The sequence below is a fragment of the Macrobrachium rosenbergii genome, chromosome 23 (assembly GCF_040412425.1).
Source record: "Macrobrachium rosenbergii isolate ZJJX-2024 chromosome 23, ASM4041242v1, whole genome shotgun sequence".
Lineage (NCBI taxonomy): Eukaryota > Metazoa > Arthropoda > Malacostraca > Decapoda > Palaemonidae > Macrobrachium > Macrobrachium rosenbergii.
In genome coordinates, this window is record NC_089763.1 from 6425561 (window position 1) to 6439935 (window position 14375).

Below are 14375 nucleotides of genomic sequence, written 5' to 3' on the forward strand. Positions count from 1 at the left end.
ATATGGTAGGGGCAGGTGAGGTGTCATGGGGAGGGATACGGTAGGGGCAGGTACAGTGTTGGGGGAAGGGATATGGTAGGGGCAGGTGAGGTGTCAGGGGAAGGGATATGGTAGGGGCAGGTGAGGTGTCAGTGGGAGGGATATGGTAGGGGCAGGTGAGGTGTTGGGGAGGGATATGGTAGGAGGCAAGTGAGGTGTCAGCGGGAGGGGATATGGTAGGGGCAGGTGAGGCATCGGGGAAGGGATATGGTAGGGGCAGGTGAGGTGTCAGTGGGAGGAGGGATATGGTAGGGTATACTTTAGTTTTACAAAACCACTGAGCTGATTAACAGTTCTCCTAGGGCTGGCCCGAAGGATTAGGCTTATTTTACGTGGCTAAGAACCAATAATTTACTTGGCAACGGGGCCTAAAGCTTATTGTGGAATCCGAACCACATTATAGCGAGAAATGAATTTCTATCACCAGCAGTAAATTGGGATATATATAGTAGGGGCAGGTGAGGTGTCGGGGGAGGGATATGGTAATGAGGTGTCAGGGGAGGTGTCAGTGGGTGTCGGGGAATGGATATGGTAGGGGCAGGTGAGGTGTCGGGGGTGGGATATGGTAGGGGCAGGTGAGGTGTCAGTGGGAGGGATATGGTAGGGGCAGGTGAGGTGTTGGGGGAAGGGATATGGTAGGGGCAGGTGAGGTGTCAGTGGGAGGGATATGGTAGGGGCAGGTGAGGTGTCAGTGGGAGGGATATGGTAGGGGCAGGTGAGGTGTTGGGGAATGGATATGGTAGGGGCAGGTCAGGTGTCAGTGGGAGGGATATGGTAGAGGCAGGTGAGGTGTTGGGGGAGAGATAAGGGATATGGTAGGGGCAGGTGAGGTGTCAGTGGGGGGGATATGGTAGGGGCAGGTGAGTGTCAGGGGAGGGATATGGTAGGGGCAGGTGAGGTGTCAATGGGAGGGATATGGTAGGGGCAGGTGAGGTGTCAGTGAGGGATATGGTAGGGGCAGGTGAGGTGTTGGGGGAGGGATATGGTAGGGCAGGTGAGGTGTCAGGGAGGGATATGGTAGGGGCAGGTGAGGTGTCGGGGGAGGGATATGGTAGGAGCAGGTGAGGTGTCAGTGGGAGGGATATGGTTATCCGAAAATGAATTTCTATCAGGTGAGGTGTCGTGGGGAGGGATATGGTAGGGGCAGGGGAGGTGTCGGAGGAGGGATATGGTAGTAGGGCAGGTGAGGTGTCGGGGAGGGATATGGTATGGGCAGGTGAGGTGTCGTGGGAGGGATATGGTAGGGGCAGGTGAGGTGTCGGGGGGGATATGGTAGGGGCAGGTGAGGTGTCAGGGGCAGGGAGGTGTATATGGTAGGGGCAGGTGAGGTGTCAGGGGGAGGGAGGTGAGTGTCAGGGGAGCAGGTGAGGTGTTGGGGGAGGGATATGGTAGGGGCTGGTGAGGTGTCAGTGGGAGGTGTTGGGGGGGAGCTATGGTAGGGGCAGACGAGGTGTCAGTGGGATGGATTATAGTAGGGGCAGGCGAGGTGTTGGGGGGAGGGATATGGTAGGGGCAGGCGAGGTGTCGGGGGGAGGGTTATGGTAGGGACAGGCGAGGTGCCGGAGGGAGGGATATGGTAGGGGCAGGTGGGTTGTCGGGGGGATATGGTAGGGGCAGGTGCAGGTGTCGAGGGATGGTAGGGGCAGGTGAGGTGTCGGGGGAGGATATGGGCAGGCGGGAGGTGTCGGGGAGGGATATGGTAGACAGAGGCGAGGTGTCGGGGGAGGGATATGGTAGGGGCAGGTGAGGTGTCGGGGGAGGGATATGGTAGGGGCAGACAGGCGAGGGGGATTGGGGGGCAGGGATGTCGGGGAGGTTAGGGGCAGGCGAGGGCTGTCAGGGGAGGGATTATGGTAGGGGCAGGTGAGGTGTCAGGGGAGGGATATGGTAGGGGCAGGCGAGGTGTGTCGGGGGTGGGATATGGTAGGGGCAGGCGAGGTGTCGGGGAGGGATATGATAGGGGCAGGTGAGGTGTCGGGGGAGGGATATAGTAGGGGCAGGTGAGGTGTCGGGGGAGGGATATGGTAGGGGCAGGTGTGAGGTGTCAGTGGGGGCAGGTGTTAAGGGGCAGGTGATGGTGTCGGCCAGGGAGGTGTTGATGGGGATAAGGGCAGGTGAGGTGTCAGGAGGGGGAGGGATATGGTAGGGGCAGATGCGAGGTGTCGGGGGAGGGATATGGTAGGGGCAGGTGAGGTGTCGGGGGAGGGATATGGTAGGGGCAGGTGGGTGTCAGGGATCAGGTGTCGGGTGGAGGGATATGGTAGGGGCAGGTCAGGTGGTAGGGGCGGGTGGAGGGATATGGTAGGGGCAGGTGAGGTGTCCGGTGGAGGGCTATGGTAGGGGCAGGTCAGGTGTCGGGGGGTAGGGGTAGGTGATGGGGAGGGGGTAGGTCAGGTGTCATGGGGAGGGATATGGTAGGTCAGGTAGGTAGGGGCAGGTCAGTTGTCCGTGGGAGGGATATGGTAGGGGCAGGCGAGGTGTTGGTGGGAGGGATATGGCAGGGGCAGGCGAGGTGTTGGTGAGAGGGATATGGTAGGGACAGGCGAGGTGTCGGGGGAGGGATATGGTAGGGACAGGCGAGGTGTTGGGGGGGGATATGGTAGGGACAGGGACAGGCGGCGAGGTGTCTGGGGGGGGATATGGTAGAGGCAGGCGAGGTGTCTGGGGAGGGATATGGTAGGGGCAGGTGAGGTGTCGGGGGAGGGATTTGGGATATGGGGGGCAGGCGAGGTGTCAGGAAAGGGATATGGTAGGGGCAGATGAGGTGCCGGGGGAGGGATATGGTAGGGGTAGGTCTGGTGTCGGGGAGGAATATGGTAGGGGCAGGTGACATGTCAGGGGAGGGATATGGTAGGGGCAGGTTAGGTGTTAGGGGAGGGGTATGGTAGGGGTAGGTGAGACCTTACCTTACAGGCCTTACAGTTCGTTCGGTTGTCCCAGGTCCCTCAATGTGAGGCACCTTTGTTGTCTACCAGAGAATTGCTAAGGCATCTTACAGTATATTTTGCATCTTCTAATCTTGGATGGTCTGGGATGCATCTTAGATATTTGTCGAGCTTATTCTTAAACACGCCTACGCTCACTCCTGATATGTTCCTCAGATGAGCTGGTAACGCATTGAATAATCGCTGCATTATCGATGCTGGTGCGTAGTGGATTGTCCTGTGTGCTTTCCTTAGTTTTCCGGGTATAGTTTTGGGCACTATTAATCTACCTCTGCTTGCTCTTTCTGATATTTTTAGCTTCATGATGTTTTTGGCGATTCCTTCTATCTGTTTCCATGCCTGTATTATCATGTAGCGTTCTCTTCTTTCAAGACTATATAATTTCAAGAACTGTAGTCTTTCCCAGTAGTCAAGGTCTTTAACTTCTTCTATTCTAGCTGTAAAGGACCTTTGTACACTCTCTATTTGTGCAATATCCTTTGGTAGTGTGGGTACCATATCATATTGCAATATTCAAGTGGACTACGTACATACGTTTTATAAAGCATAATCATGTGTTCAGCTTTTCTTGTTTTGAAGTGCCGGAACAACATTCCCAGTTTTGCTTTGTATTTTGCCAGTAGTATTGCTGTTTGATCATTGCATAACATATTCCAATTCAACATCACAGCAAGGTCTTTAACCGCTTCCTTATTTGTCATTGTCTCGTTGTTAGGTCCCCTATATGCATATATCATTCCTTCTTTATCACCATAATTTTTTGATTCAAATTTATCAGAGTTAAATATTATCCTATTTACCCCTGCCCATTCATATATTTTGTTTAGGTCTCTTTGTAGCGAGTTCCTGTCTTCATCACAGGTGATTTCTCTACTTGTTCTTGTGTCATCGGCGAAACTTCTCACTACCGAGTCCTTAACATTACTGTCTATATCTGCAGTCATGATAACAAACAGCAATGCAGCTAACACCATACCTTGTGGTACACCGGATATCACCTTAGCTTCATCCGATTTCTCATCGTTTTCAATCACTATCTGTTTTCTGTTTTGCAAAAATTCCTTTATCCATCTTCCTACTTTGTCCACAATATTATGTTTTCTAATTTTTTTCGCTAATATATTATGGTCTACCTTGTCAAAAGCTTTTGCAAAGTCTAGGTAAACCACATCTGTATCTTTTTCATTTATCATATTTTTATATATGTTTTCATAGTTGGCTAGCAATTGGGTTTGTGTACTTTTTCCAGGTAGAATCCATGTTGTCCTATATTAAACAAACTTTTTCATTAAATGTTTCATTATATTTTTCTTCATTGCCCTTTCATACACTTTCATAATGTGTGATGTTAGACTCACAGGCCTATAATTACTTGCCTCTAGTCTTGATCCACTTTTGGAAATAGGGGTGATATATGCTAATTTATGTTCATCATAAATCTTGCCTGTATCTACACTTTGTCTTAATACTTTTTTGCATTTGTTAATCGCCCTTCAATTCTTAGAGGGGCTATTTCTACTCTTCTTTTATTCATCTTTTTGCATATGAGTAAAATATTTTGGGGTTTTGTTGATATTTTGTAGGGTCTTTTCTTCTAAGTCCTGTTTTTCATTTTCTTTTGATTGTATAATCTTTTGTTCTGCATTTTCTATCTTACTTTTTAGTTCCATCACTTTCCATGCATTCTTTTCTTTTGCAATACCTTTTTCCACTTTCTGATTTTCTGGAACAAGATCCTTCTGTCTCTTGGTATGCGTGACTGATGTTTACTTTTCTTCTTCTTCAGTATATATTTTCCACTGTTTCCTCTAATATTTTATATAATATATCTGTATTTACCTGTATATTATCACTTACGAATATGTTTTCCAGTCTTTGTTTAATTCTTCATTTATTTCTGACCATTTTATATTCTTACTATAAAAATTGTATTTTCCATATCCTTCCCATTTTTTGTCTCTTGCTTATCTCTGTTTTCATGTGCTTTGGAATGGACTGTTAATTCTAAATGAGAGAGAAGAGAGAGATTATCCACTATAAAATTTCTTTAACAAGTTCAATTAAAAGTTTCTAAAATATATTTTCTTGTTGGCAGGTGAGCCACTGCTGAACAAGAAAAAGTACATATAAGAGCTTTTTGTCAATATTGAATAAAAAAATATCATTAAATTAAAATCTCTTTTTATAATGCAAATAAAGACCTAAATATCTCCTAATAAAAAGAGACAAGCAGACACAACAAAGAAAACTTTAATTCTAATGAGATAAGAGAAAATAAATCAGTCTTTGTAGATTTCGGGGAAATCACCCTCAGACCGGGTGCAAGAAAAGTGTAATTTTTATGTTTTATTCTCAGTCATTAAACTGTTCAAATTTGTATTCATTAATTTGTCAGAACGGTAATACACATTAAGCCCCTTCACCATGGGAACAAAGCTTTATAACAACTATTTTTCCTTTTGAATGTTGAGCACGAAAAAACGTCTCTTTGAATGTCTGCGGGATCCAATTTCACATTCCATTTTTTTTCTACCTTAATCTATGAAGTCAAACATTCTTTGAATCATCGCATCATTTGTATTCTAATAGGATAAATGAGGTTTGTATTTATTGATTAATTCTTTTTAAACAAGCTCTTGTCAAAGGTTCAAATTGAATCTAACTCCATCTTTCTCTTTGAAAATTTGTTCGAAACTAAAACATTTAATTGGGATCATGAAAATGCACAATCAGGTTTAACTGTTTCTCTAAATTAATCTTTGAAAAACGCTTGTGAAAGATAAAGAAGAACAGACGAACGCTATTCAATTTTCTTTATTTTTCTCTTTTCTTTTCATTTTGAGAAATTTCTTTAAAAAAAACAAGACATAAATTCCGGATATTCTGATCTTAAATTTTCATAATCATTAATTTTGTGCTTTACAACTATCATTTTATTGTTATCGTTACTGTTATCAAAAACAGGTTTATCAGGTAATGGTTTTTAATCAAGTATTTAATGGTCCAATCCCGTGTGTTGTGAAGGCTATATCGTTCCAACTACATTTGAACAGGCATTGTAAATTTGCTTTTGTTCATTCAAGAACATAGTTCAAAAAGTTTTAATTATCTAAAATAACAACAAAATTTTATACTTTTACCATATATAAACATTTGAAAATAATTTTTATTCTTCGAGGTTTATTCTAAGGCTACCCACAATTCTTTCTCTCTCTCTCTCTTCTCTCTCTTAATTCTAAATCATGAACACGTGGATAATGTTACTTATCTTGGAACATGCAAATAAATTTGTTCTCTTTGGAAATACCATCAAGAAACGCAAAATAATTCTCCCCATGGAATTAAATAATCAGAAACAAGTTTCATAAATTTGCCCGTAAAATACAGTCTCTCTGTCTTTTTTTTCTTTTTCTTTTTCTTTCCTTACCAGTATATTTTTCAACCTCACCTACTTAATAAAAATTTTTCATAAACAAGAAGATGTCATAATTTAAAACATAATTTGTCAAAATTAACTCGATGCTCCTTTCTATAGCCTCATCTTCTCCTCTCTCTCTTTCTTGCATCCATCTCTTAAAACTGATAAAACTCATTTCAACAATTTTTCTATTTTTAAATCAATGAAATTCTTATTTTATATTCCTCTTCTTGCAACTTTTCAATCTTTCAAAATCTTTCTCTTTAATTTTTAATAATAAGCTCTGAAAGGATAAATCCGTCTATTCATAAAAGACAACTGGTTAAAACAATTGAGTCCCTTTTTATTTTGCTGTATACAAACATATAGAATAAGATATATGAATATTATAGCATTTCAATAATCAAGACGAACAAGGCCATCTGCAATGCAGTGCATTAAACTCAAAGGATCAATCCACATAAAATACATGCAAACACGGACCTGCATTCGTTTCCTATTTATTCAATTCAATATATTCACTATATTCACCATTATTAATATTTCTTTGTAAATGAACGAAAATGTAAGCTTTTTCTAATATAATATTATTAAGTTAACTTGGCTTTGGACCATAGTTCAATTTTCGTTATATTTTCTGCATAAAATGCTTCTATAAAGGAAATGCTAAATTTCAATATGCCTGTGAATGTTTTTGCATCAGGAATGGATGGAGTTAAACCAGATACTCAATAAATGCATCTTAGTTCCTGCCTGAAGTCATCATAGATATAATCTCCCTGGTGTGCATGCATTAAATTAATAATAAAATGTTTATGGATAAATACATATGACGTTCATGAAAATTAATGGATTCCTCAGAAAAAACAATGGAAAATGCCTTTTCTAAATCAAGTTAATCTAAAATATTTAAAAATGACTTCAGCTACAAAATCAATAAAAGATAAATTCCAAATGCTCAAGATCATATTTCTTTGTTCTCAGACGAAGAGACTCAATGGATAAAAACAGAATTGTCTCGTCTATGAAGGTGAGAACTTTAATTATACATTCAGCTGGAATGATTATGGGAAGTCAGGACAAAACGGAAAATGCAACAAAGCCAGGAACCCTTGGATGCAACAGACAAGATAAAGGGAATAGGGTGACCTCTTTCGTTGACAACAAAAAAATAATGGGTTTATAATTCACAATTATAAATTTTATAATAAGGTAATAGGGTGAAATTATTGTGCTGATTTGTTTATATCAAGGTTGGTTTCTATTTCGATATTAAGCAATGATTTAGGATTTAATCCGCTCATGGTGGTCTATCTTATATATGGTATATACATGTATGATGATATATACATATATATACATATCAAATTTATATATGCCTATACAATATCTATATATATATATATATATATATATATATTTGCTGTAGTATGTGTATGTCTTCTTTTCCACTGGTCTTTATTGCACCTTTATATCTTTATATATAATATATATATAATAATATATATATATATATATATATATATATATATATATATATATATATATATATATATACATATAAACATACTGATATATACATATATATATATATATACACTATATATATATATATATATATATATATATATGGGATATATATATATATATATATATATATATATATATATATATATATATATATATGGTTATGTTATATAGTATATATTATTTATATATTTATATGTTATATATATATATATAATGAATATAGATATGTATATATCGTATATATCCGTTGGAGATATATATACACATATAAGGGATAAATATATGGAATCAAAATCTACAAACCAGCGACCTTTAATATCCAGCCACTCCAGTAAACCACTGAACCTTCAAGAGTATAAGTCTCATACGAGATGTTAACAATGAAATATTTTACCCGGTCGTGATGCAATACTTATCTATCCATTGAGTCGACAATGAACACCTAAATAATGACAGTTCAGGATATTCAATTCTCACTTAATCTTGTTAAAAATTTTATACACTGTGTATATTTATACAATCATGATAGCTGATAAATAGTCATATATATTTATATTATATCGCTTTATCTCCGTTATATTACATATATATATATATATATATTTATAAATATTTAATGTTTGAGGACATGTTGGAGCGAAATAGCCATTTATTTTCTTGGTCATTAACATTGATGTCAAATGTATAAATATCTTGCCGCTTCCGTTAATAAATTATCTGACAAAGAGCGGGGATATGATTTCTAATTAAATAATGATCACCATTAATTTTTATCATTCGGAACATTTAAGCGTTTTCATCGCGAGTTGAGTATTTTTCTCTCAATTAATTAATCTAAATAATAAATTTACAGGACAAGCAATCAGTCAAATATAATCTGTAAATACCATTTTGCGACAAAATACAAGCTCGCTTTGTTTTTACAATGTCGATAATATTACAGCAATAGCTAAATTTTTAAATCTCATAATGTGAAATGACAGGATTAATATTGGTTGAATATATTTTTTGGTTCAGGCTCTTGTGCACAAAGCTGTAAGGTGCATCGGGTGGTTTTGTGCTCCGGGATTGCATATCAAATTTTTTTTCATGCAGGTAGCAGACTGACATAGGCTTCAAGTGGAATTGATTCTAGGGCTGTTGGACTTGTTTTTGTGTTTTTGGAAGCAGAGCTGTCGTCTGATTTCTGGAAGATAATTCAGGTTAGCATACCAAAACAAGGGTTTCTCCATGGAAACTTATTCCATGTACCAATGAACAATGGCGGGAGAGCAGAGCATCAGATTAGAGTTTAATTGAGGATCTTTTGCCGTGTCGTGATTTAATTATGATCACTGAGACTAATACGTAATTTGAGCTTAGATGGTTGCCGTGTCGGCTGGGTCGTCGGTAAATGAGGCTTTACTGTTGTGACTGAACAAAGATTTGTTTAGGAGAATGAAAAAGTTGGGCAATATTGAAAATGGAGAGCTGTTTCATGGGGAGAAAAGAAAACTGGATGTTTACTGCATTCCCAGATGCCTTATCCTTCTATGGATTTGTATGTTTATGATTGCAAGACAAATTTCTGTTTGACCTTTATTACTGGACCAGCATGGATAGGAGGTGGTATATATAGTGTAATCTCTCGAGTCTCTGTTTTTCTACTGGTCATTTGTATGTCTCATGAGCTTCTCATCCTTTGATTTTTTGAGTTTGTATATATGTTCATTTATTATTAAATTTAAGTATATATAACCAGACTAGGTTCATATAAATAATAATATTATATAAACTAATATAAGGTTCAAGATAGTAGCTCCCTTGTCCTGGATTATATATTGGTTTAATGATTTCCTAACCATATAAACTTGTAATTTTAAAGAACTAAGTTTTGGCGAGATGTCCCCATATATATTAGAAAGGTGACCTTGTAGTATTAATTATAGTCTGTTCAAATCTGTTATTTTATCTTCTTATTTCTAATTTCCTACTCAAAGCAATAAGGTTAAACATAAATCAGTGTTTTCAAATATTTTTTAAATAGCATTATACTAAAATCATACTTTAAATTGATACATTAAGTAACTTTGGGTGTGAAATAACCTTAGTGTTTTAAATCAGGGTCATTTGTCTCAAAAAAACTATGTATCAAAACCAGTTAGAACTTACAATCTTTAATTTTCATTGCTTGTTTTGCAATAATAAAAGATGAAAGATACCCTCATCTTCTTAAGGGGATTTAGTTTATTAATGTCGTTTTTAAGAACAATACAACAATGAAAACCTTTATATATCAAGAACTCTACAGACAATTCTAAAGGGTGTATATAAACAATATATAACTCTTGTGACAGCAGATATATTATTCAAACCGGAATCACTGGTAAATGAATTTTGAACATAAGCCTGTGTACTATGCAAATGGCCCAGTGGTATATTTTAAATGTTAGTGACAACAAAATGCTATCAACTGGGAAGATTACATCTGTATATTCTAATAATGCACTGGAAAGGAACATCATTGAATCTGCTGATACAAAGCGTTGACAACGATATTATGAATATCAGTGTGGATGGGTTGCAGTCCTTTAAATATCAAAACAGAAATTTTTAAATTGTTTAAACTCTAAGGTAGGTAGAGATGTATTAAAATAGGACTATCATATTGTCACAGATGTAATATGAATAAAAATTAATGAATTTTTATGGAAACTCCCGCCTCCATGACACCTGTCAATAACAAATCTGAGGTGGGACTATGTTGAATTATCAGCAATGTATCAAAGAGTCTTTTGATTTTTACAAATGGTTTTGCTGTGCCAAAGTATTCGACACCGGCCTTTATCAGAGTCCTGTGGTATGTATGTTCGTGACTACTGTTCTTGAGTAATGTAATTGTGACTTCTCACATATAATCATTCCTTCGTCACTTCTGTAGGAAATATATTTTGGATCAGTTTTCACCCAATTATTTTCACCTGTACATGTAAATAAATGAAATCATGTCTAAAAAGTTATATAACTTTTCATTATAATGTTCATCTTGTAAAAATATTCAAATTCAATAACTATTCGTTATTCAGATATTATATTTTTATTCAATATGCTATACTTATAGCGTCTTACAATGTATGTTATCGTTTATTTATATATTTTCTGATGTTTTTCTTCAAGATAAAACGTTCAGGTAAATTCCGTAAAATAAATCATATGAAATTCATCTGATGATATAATTTTATTTATTATGTATGAGCATATAAATAAAATAAGATATATAAAGATATATAGATATAAGAGAGAGTAAGATACTAGATATATACTATATTATATTCAGTTTAATGTTCCATTTGCCTTCCATTGATATATATATATATCATAAAATAAAATATTCGTCAGATATATATAAATCTGATAATTAAGGTATTGATGATTTATCATGACATTATATATATAACTAATAATATATATATCATATATATATAATAAAAGAACAAAGTTGAAGGAAATATAAATGATCTAAATACCTTATAACTTCCTCACATAAAAACATTTACACAAATTTATATATCATAATTAATAATATATATATATATATATATATATATATATATATATATATATATATACATATATATATATATATATATATATATATATATATATATAATATATATATATATATATATATATATATATATATATATTTTTATAAATAAACGGATGCCCTAATATATTGACTCGTGTATATATATATATATTGATATATTATATATACATATATACATCATTATGTACATGAAAAATTCTTATCACCCCGTGATTTATGTAATGGCATGAAACTTTCCAAATGGGCGTTCTAGAATATCAAATTCACGCTACTTCGGGATATCCCTGATGGGGAATTATGACTGAAGGGGAATTTATAAGTGATAACTGGATTGGTACTGCCAGACCTCGATTCCTCGATGCAGATACTTATCCAGAGACTCCAGTCGACAGTCTACCCACTGAACCATCAAGAGAGGCATAAATTAATCCCGAGTCTGTTGTACTTGTTTACCTGTCGAGAGCAGGGAAATTATATTTAGCTTCGGCATTAACCCACCTCCACCATGATAGTTCATTGGCACATTTGGGACATGCTGCTCTTATTATGAAAATTTTTATCGCACCGTGATTTATATACAATCATGAAGCTACAAACATCGCCTAATATCAATTGGGAGCTGCCTTTGGGAATATTCCTGATGGGGAATCCCGAATTTGAATTTATAAGTGATAAATTATTGGTAGTAAATGGGTTCTTGCCTGAACAAATACTTATCCTGCGACTTCAGTCAACGTCCTACCTCTGAACCATCATATAGGTATAAATTAATTCTGTTTTTCTTGTTTTCCCAGTCATGAGCAGGAAATTATACATAGCTTCGGCATTAACCCTCCTCCACCATGATAGTTCATTGGTATGTTTGGAACACACAGCTCTTATTATGACATTTATTTTTTTATCACACTGAGTTTATATGCAGTCATGAAGCTTCAACTGTTGCTTAATATCAAATTCACGCTACCTCGGGAATATCCCCGATGGGGAATTATGTTGAAGAACCATTGCAATTTTTTGATCTAAATCATTTATAGCAATCCCTGGTGAATGTGGATATTTGGTAGGTGGCAATAGTATTTACAAGTCTATTGTAGATTTGACAAACAAAGTAGGTGGTATTTGAGATGTCAGTGTCCTTTGTCATAAATGACCTGTCTTGCTTTCAGCTCTCGGTATCTTCCACCTTCGTCGAGTTTGAAGGGCGCGACCAATGGAACATTAGCTTGAAAATAGGGCCCAGGGATTATCCCAAGTCCTTCTGACAGTCTCCAATTCCTTGTTTAATTGTGAATGGTGGATTTTGGAATCTTCCTTTATTACTGGCAGCTAATACGATTTCCACTCTCCCCCTGACTTTTGACAGCCATCATCAGTCAAACAAGGAATTGGGATCTGTCACAAGGACACGGGATAATCCCAGACCCTTTCCCAAGGTAGTATTCAAAATATAAACTCAACGTCGTGTAAACTAAGCGGTAGCAGAAAACAAAAACCTCTCATTTCCATCAAAAGATTCTATCTGTACCACCTACATCTTATGACATATGCATGTGCCATAAAAATAATTGTCACCTATTTATATACATATTCACTATGACTGTATATATACAGTTATATAGCCATATATATATATATATATATATATATATATATATATATATATATATATATATATATATATATATATATATATATATGTGTGTGTGTGTGTGTGTGTGTGTGTGTGTACATGTGTGTGTATGTATGTGGGTATAATTTATATATAATTTAATAATTTAAATATTCAGATATTCTGCTACTGCTCCAGCTAAGAAATTGACTCCATTTCCTTCACTTAGAAGAAAAGTGATTAGTGGCGAAGGAACAAGAAAAGAAGTGATGGGGTGGGGCATTATTGGTAAGGTTTTCTTTAGGCTATGAATAATCCTGGGTAGGGTGAGTTCTTATATTGCCCCATGCAGTGAGTACCATTTGTATGGGACAAGGACTAATCCCTTCATAGCCCAGAGGTTGTTTCTCCTTGCCCGCACATGGCTGATTACCATTCGAAATATGGAGACAAGGTTTGAATTAAAAGTGAATGGGAAATAGATAACGAATATAAAAATACTGCGGAAATTTCAAATGACAGAAAAGTGTTAGGATTTCTACTAGTCTTTTTTGCAATTACCTATACTGCTTAGGCCTAAAATAACAAAATAATTCACCACTTGTAGACTGCAAACGTATAATCTACTAGAATAATCTTCACAGGTAAAGGAGAGGCTCCAGGGGAAACAATTATATGTCTCCTTTTATTCTTTTAACCTGTATAAATCATTTACCTTATATGGCATGCAAAGATAGTATAATTTTCCTTATTGTTGATTTATTACTTGTACTAGTCAAGAAAAATAAATACTTACCATTCTTACCGTTTATAATATGCTCTCTCTCTCTCTCTCTCTCTCTCTCTCTCTCTCTCTCTCTCTCTCTCTCTCTCTCTCTCTCTCTCTCTAACGCATAACACTTTCCTGGTAAGTAACACGACATTCCCAGTATAATAGAAGTGTCGGAGGTATTTATTTCTTCTGAATACCAGTCTTAAATAAATTGGTGTAACACAAATATAAAGTATATAATTACTGAGAAGAATTCCTATATACATCTAAAAAATATATACCTGAATAGGTAAAATTCCTATTTATTTCCATGAATATACGATAAGATATTAGAAGTTAGTCTTTATTGCTGAAAAATATAATGCATGATTGACATAAACTAGTAAATATATTCGTAAATCACCGGTAGTCAAGAGAGTTTTATAATTCTATGTGTATATCTGCATGGTAAAACCAAGGTAAGACAAATGCCA

The 14375-nt window shown here is 36.7% G+C and overlaps 1 protein-coding gene across 1 annotated transcript; it reads right to left on the reverse strand.

Annotated features, from left to right (window-relative positions):
* Positions 1 to 1147: 1147 nt before the first annotated feature.
* LOC136850980 (uncharacterized) lies at positions 1148 to 3958 on the reverse strand. Its single transcript, XM_067124958.1, has 3 exons — positions 3785 to 3958; positions 1589 to 1872; positions 1148 to 1469 (listed from the first exon to the last, which is right to left on the reverse strand). The coding sequence occupies exons 1-3, from the start codon at positions 3956 to 3958 to the stop codon at positions 1148 to 1150; spliced, it is 780 nt and encodes a 259-aa protein (XP_066981059.1).
* Between the last annotated feature and the right edge of the window lie 10417 nt (positions 3959 to 14375).

Bases quoted from the DNA above. Each gene is read 5' to 3' on its own strand.
- LOC136850980 (XM_067124958.1), bottom strand. From the start codon at position 3,958: ATGGTGTTAGCTGCATTGCTGTTTGTTATCATGACTGCAGATATAGAC. The intron at 1,873-3,784 runs GTAAATAGGATA...CTCCCCTGACAG, and splicing joins AAATATATGAATGGGCAGGG to CCCTCGCCTGCCCCTAACCT. The intron at 1,470-1,588 runs GTCCCTACCATA...CCCCTACCATAG, and splicing joins CTCCCTCCGGCACCTCGCCT to CTCCCCCCCAACACCTCCCA.